Source organism: Somniosus microcephalus, unplaced genomic scaffold (genome assembly GCF_052327205.1).
Source record: "Somniosus microcephalus isolate GS21.2 unplaced genomic scaffold, FLI_Smic_1.0 unresolved_chr5, whole genome shotgun sequence".
Classification (NCBI taxonomy): domain Eukaryota; kingdom Metazoa; phylum Chordata; class Chondrichthyes; order Squaliformes; family Somniosidae; genus Somniosus; species Somniosus microcephalus.
In genome coordinates this window covers 32,936,368-32,942,724 of record NW_028225183.1, presented here as the reverse complement: position 1 = coordinate 32,942,724, position 6,357 = coordinate 32,936,368, and the positions used below count along the sequence as shown (strand labels likewise).

At 44.1% G+C, this 6,357-nt stretch overlaps 1 protein-coding gene across 1 annotated transcript; it reads right to left on the bottom strand.

The window, feature by feature from the left end:
* Window positions 1-734: 734 nt before the first annotated feature.
* LOC147087823 (putative G protein-coupled receptor 139) lies at window positions 735-3,978 on the bottom strand. Its single transcript, XM_085977776.1, has 2 exons — window positions 3,834-3,978; window positions 735-1,675 (listed from the first exon to the last, which is right to left on the bottom strand). Exons 1-2 carry the CDS (start codon window positions 3,976-3,978, stop codon window positions 771-773), a joined length of 1,050 nt encoding a protein of 349 aa, XP_085833902.1. The 3' UTR covers window positions 735-770.
* Window positions 3,979-6,357: the final 2,379 nt, after the last annotated feature.

Genomic DNA, 6,357 nt, shown 5'->3' with positions numbered 1-6,357 from the left:
TCTCTATCTTTCCTTTCTATCTCTTTCTTTTCCCTTCTTAGTTCTGAATTCTGTTTTTTCTCTAAGTTTAGGGCACTCACTGTCTCTCATTTCCGCTTTTCACCTGCCTCTATATATATGCTTATCTCTCTATGTGACACTCTCTTCCTGTCTTTGCTTGTCTCTCTCTAGCTTTCTGTCTGTCTGTCTGTCTCCCTGCCTGTCTATCTATCTATCTAGTTATCTAGTTATCTGTCTATCTATAAATTTCTCACTAACTATCTCTCTCACTATCTCTCTTTCTCTATCTATCTCTCTCACTATCTCGCTCTATCTATATCTATCTATCTATCTATCTATCTATCTATCTATCTATCTGTCTGTCTATCTATCTATCTATCTATCTATCTCCACTATTTGTCTATCTCTATCTCTCTCTTGATCTCTACCTCTCTATCTCTCTGTCTCTCTGCCTATTTATTTATTTCCTTCTATCGCTCCATTGATGTGCAGTGCTCCCATTCTCTTCAGGCCCACAATAGCGAATGTGATTGGCGGGTTTGCCTATTATGCTGTCGGTGCCGAGTGGCCATTTACTGGAAGTCCAGCTGAAATCTTTAGTGCCGCCAATTTGTGAAACAAACACGTCTCAATAGGTCAGATCATCAATAAAATATAACAGCAGAATCAGCTTTAAAATCATTTAAAGGATAATATAAAATGTAGTTTCCACACAGTGGGGAGTGTAGGGAATGGAGTTTGAAATGGGATTAGTTCTACTGCTTGAAATCCTATGATGTAATTAATTTAACAATTAGATTGAGTGGGTATTTCACCGCGTTCTTCAGCTCCTCTCTGAATTTAGTCTGGGTCACAGCGTAAATACAGGTGTTGGTGCAGGAACTGAGAAGCTGCAGCATTATTGCTGTGCGTTCTGTGATATAAAGAGGATCAGCGGTGGAGTAATATAACCGAATATCTGCAATTCGGCGGTAAATGATATATAATACCAGTGTCGCCCACAACAGTATAAAACTGCCGGATATACTGAAGAGCAAAACGATGGATTTCCTTCGGTTCTCCATCTCTGTGTCCTTGTGATTCTCTCCATTGCTGCGGTCCCGGAGTACAATGCGGGCTCTACTGGCCACTAAAATACGTCTGACCGTCAGAACATTGAGCAGCAAAATCAGAAAGAACGGGACACAAGGGGTTAAAATGACGTAAAACATGTCAAATGCGACCCAGGCTGGGGAAGTATAGTAGCTCGGTTTAGCGATACAACCCCAGGGAACATTATCAATAATATAGTCAGGTCCATACACAAAGTACCAGGGGACAGACACTAAACAGCCCAGCACACACACTGATCCGATAACTACAGCTGCCGTTTTCTCGGTGCAATATTTTGTTTTCAGCTTTTCACAACAAATGGCCACAAATCGGTCAAATGTGAAAGCGACTGTGAGCCAGACAGAAAGAACTGAGGATTGATAAAGCAGGAAGAGAATAAAACTACACACGGGAGTAATGTTCAGGAATGAAGCTGGGAAATCAAGCAAAACAATCCAGGTCAATATGGGCTCACAGATAACGACCAGTAGATCGGCCGCTGCCATTCCCAGCAGGTAGCGTGTGATACATTTGGAGAGACTGCACTTTCCTCGGGACAGGATCACAATCGCCACCAAGTTAGCTATAAGAGAGAAAGGGGAGCAGAGACATTACTGATCTGAGCTGGAGCCAAAGCAGCAGTTTGACAGGATCTGGGCTGAAATTTCCAGCTTTGCTGCTGCATCGAACGGTGGAAACTGATTCAGTGACCTGGGCCTTGCTTTCTGGCAGAGAATTGCTTTAAACACATTTATCGATAATGTATTGGGATCTCGATACAGTAAGTGAATAATGTGAGCACGAATTTCACTGGGAGGGCCATATGAGGGCACAGTGCTGGTGGGGAAAAGAAAAGGGGTTTTACAGAGCCGGAAAGCATGGGGTTAAAACCGGAATTGGGCTCCAGACAGAGGGGTAAGTTAGTTAAGCTCGGGATGGTTTGGGGACAAGGGGAGCTGCAGCTTGTTTGTTGCTCTGGGTTAAGATTGCGGACAGGGGCTGGCACTAAACAGGGAAGGACGAGAGCCGCGGCGGTGAATTTCAGGCTTCGGATCAGATGGCAGAGGTAGCTGGAGGCTGAACCAGTGAGTAAGGGTGGGAGACAAGGAAAAGGATATGTGGGAGCTGGAGGGGAGTCAGGAGCTGTGGGTCTGGGAAGCGGACAAAGCAACGGATGAGGAGACAGAGGATTCAATGCAGGGGAGGAGAGATTGTGATTCACAGGGAGAGACTGCAGCAGAGTGCTGGAGGAAGTTAATGTAGAGGCCCCAGTAACAACGCTCAAATAATATATTCAAAGATTCATTTCTGTGTTTACTGGGGTTATCTCGTTGGGTATAAAATGTGGTCAATACATTTATTCAGCACATTCAGCTACATCAAATTCAATTATATTATATCCGTTATATCAACCTTATTTTTATTGAATTCAGCTGATGCACTGATTTACATCATGGATTCTATAGAGTTAATAAACGTGTATTTTATGTATTTCTAAGTCCTCAAGCAAGGACAAATAAATTACCCGAAACAGACTGTGGATCTGATGGACAAACAAATGAAAGCGCAGACAGAAATAAGATCTCACCCGATCTGTTCACATCCTAATAACGCCTTGTAGTCATGTTATCTTTTAATTATACTCAAAGTTTCAGTAGCTCGCTCTTTCTCAGTTTCTCTCGATCTGTTCCTCCTCGCTTGCCTTCACCCTCTCTCTTTCTCTATGGCTCCTCTATTTTTCCTCACTGTCTGTTCTTTCTTTGCCGAAGCTCTTTTTCACATACGATTCAATCCTAGCATCCTACGCACACATTCTGCTCACCAGCTCCGTGTTCACTGGCCCTAATCACAAACTTTTCTGGTGAAGTCCCCGTGAATAATTAAATGTCTCTACAGATGATCCAAGTCTCCTCCTGTTCCACTGCGCAGTTTTCCTCATCTGCAATGCCAGGAATAAGCAGAATCGAATAGCTCTTCCAGACAGACCTCACAATAATTGAAGTCCCTTCTCCTGTAATTATAAATTACAGCGTTAGATGGTGGGATTGTTCAATTAAGAAAAGACCAATAACACCGCTGCTCTTTATAAACTCCAGATCAATAGAAGGGATCCTGACTCCAACAGATACGGTGCATACTGATACAGCATAACCTCGAAACATTTCATTTTATAATGAAGACCAGTGACAATCTGTGAATCCATCTACACTGAAGCAGAGAAGGAGGTGTGAAAGAGTCAGCGGCAAACTCAGTTCATTCACCAGGCCATTCCTCGGTGTCAGGTACACGCCGTGAAATAATATTTCATAGTAGTGATAACCAAAAAACACTTTGAAATCCCAGTTCAAGTGAACCATTTTATTGGGGAGGAAGGACATTGTGTTGCCTCCATGTAACACTGAGACTGTGAGCTCCGTTATTCCAGGATAGAATAGTTCACAATATGAAACTGTTAACAGCTCCTGATGGTCTGACACCAACTCTTAGTCAAGACACATGATTCCAGTACATTCAGTGTAGTAAATTATCCAGTAACAATGCCATGTTTAGGTAAACAATGAACATTACAGATATAAAGTAGCATTTAAAAGAGAGAAATGCAGAAAGAGAGGCTGTTCCAGCATTCAGCTGATTGGACAGAACAGGCGGCTGTGGAAAACATACAGCGAGTAAAAATTTGCCAAATACAGCAGCACAGTTAACACCGATTTACACCATTAACAGGTAAGATAACGACTTACCTGAAACTCCAACGGTTGCAAGAACAGGATAGTAAATGTCTTCTATCTGATAGATTACTGGTTTTCCCATTTCTGTGAGAAGCAGCGACTTCTGTTGGATTTGAACCCACAGCTCCGGCAGGCACTCTGAGCATATCCATTCCATTCTGTCCTGATTTATACAGAGGATAGTTCTCCACTGACAGGTTATACCCCTGTTCATTGCTATTAGTTACAGTCACTTGAACAAACACATTACATCAGCAGCTTTGACTCCCACTTAAATAATGTGATGGGTAAAACACATACACTCAAGGCACATTAACTTAATCAGATCTCACTCGGGAATAACGCTGAAAGCTTTGCTCCTGCAGGGCTGAACCTACAATAAACGGCTTCAGTTACTGTTTCCAGTAATTGTACTGATCATGTTCACTCCTGTCAATTCATTTATAAATTTTACCGATTCCTCCGCAGTGTACACTGAATCCTGGGACACAGACAGTTGCGTTTCGCTCTGTCCCTGTTATTTCCCTTTTAAAATATGAAGTTTGAGTCTCTGACAAAGTGACAGTTAATGGCCATGTTCAGGACTGGAGCCCAGAAATTATTGTGGGTGATAGAAGGGGGCGGACAATGAACGTGCCACATTGACATTCCTCTATCCGCTATTTACTGCAGATAGTTCCTGTTTATCGTACATTTGTTAATGGCTCCAGTAAAATTAGAACTGTACAACCTCCTGACTCCATTCCTCCAGTTCATTCCTGGCCGGCCAGCAAACCTCCACCTTCCACCAATGCCAACCGATCCTAAACTCTGCTGTCCAAGTCCAGCTCTCCCCAGTCTCGCTCGCGCATCATCCTCACCCTCACTGAGCCTCAGTGTCTCTCACTTTCCCAACGACTTGAATTTTAAATTCTTTTCCTTGGGTTTAAATCCCTCCATGGTATCACCACTCGCCATCTCCACCATCTCCTCCAAACCTGCAGCAAACCCACCCGTGATCTCTCCATACCTCTGACACTGGCCTCTTTCGGTGGGACTGCCCTCAGTTGGTTCCAGTTTTACCGATCTGATGGTAGCCAGAGCATCTCCAGCAATGGCTTCTCTTCCTACACCAGCACCGTTAACTCTCGAGTCTCTGATCTTTACATTCTTGTCCCTCCTCTACCTCATCAACATGCTGCCATTTGTGACATCATCTGCAGACATGGATTTAGCTTCCACATGTTCGCTGCCAACACCCAGCTCCAACTCTCCACCATCTCGATCCACCCTCCACTACCTCTGTGTTATCAAATTGCAAAAGTCTGCTTTGCATGAGCTGCGATTTGCTCCAATTAAAGATTGGGAAGACCGAGGCCATCATATTAGGCCCCACCACAAACTCCATACCCATGTCACCGAAGCCATTCCACTCCCTGACTTTTATTTCAGGCTGAATATGAAGTTTTGTAACCTCTGATCCCTATTCGTTCCTGACCTGAGCTTCCGACTTCATATCCTTTCAACGAGAAGAGATTCCGTACACTCCTCTAATCCGTCATCTCTACATTCCTTTGTTTTTGGCCACTTTATTGGCTTTCCCTTGCTTGCTTTCATGTTTACCTAAATGAATGGAGCCTCCGCATCTACATGCTTCCCATTGAATCATTCAGTGGCACATATGTCTTCAGCTTTGACATGTACGCAGATGACACCAGTTTTACCTGTCTGTTCCACTATCTCTATCGCTCTCTCCCTCTCTCTCTCTCTCACGTTCTAGTCTGTGTCTCTCTCTACCTGTCTGTGTCTCCTTCGGTCTCCATCTCTCTGGTGCTCTATATCCGTCTATCTCTGTCCGTATATTTATGTCTCTTTTTTTCTTTGACTGTCTGCCTCTGTCCATGACCCTCTGTCTGTGAGTCTCTGCCTGTTTCTGTCGGTCTGTCCCTGCCTCTGTCTATCATTTGTTCTGTCAGCCTATCTCTGTCCATATACCTCTGCCTGTCAGTCTCTATCTGTATGTCCTTGCCTCTGCCTGTCTCTTTCTCTGTCTGTCTGTCTCTCTCTGTCTGTGTACGTCTGCCTCTCTGCCTCTGTCTGTATCCCTCTCCCTGTCAGTCTCTGTCGTCTCTCTCTCTATCTCTGCGTATCCGTCCACCAATCTCTGCCTGTCTGTCTCTGTCCTTCCATGTAAGTATGTCTGTATTTATCTGACTGTCTCTGCATGTCGCTCTTTGTCCATGTAAGTATGTCTATCTCTGTCTGTCTATCGCTGCATGTCGCTCTGGTGCCAGGGTCATGGATGTCACTGAGTGGCAGCAGGACATTCTGAAGGGGGAGGGAGAACAGCCAGATGTGGTAGTCCATATAGCTAGCAACGACAGTGGTAGAAAGAGGGACGAGGTCCTGCAAGCAGAATATAGGCAGCTAGCATATCAATTAAAAAGCAGGATCTCAAAGGTAGTATTATCATGATTACTCCCAGTGCCACGTGCTAGCGAGAGCTGAAATAGGTTAATAGACCAGATGTATGCGTGGCTGGAGAGATGGATCATAA

Coding starts and splice junctions, on each gene's coding strand:
- LOC147087823 (XM_085977776.1), bottom strand. CDS start 3,978: ATGGAATGGATATGCTCAGAGTGCCTGCCGGAGCTGTGGGTTCAAATC. Junction 1,676..3,833: donor TGCAACCGTTGGAGTTTCAG/GTAAGTCGTTAT, acceptor TCTCTCTTATAG/CTAACTTGGTGGCGATTGTG.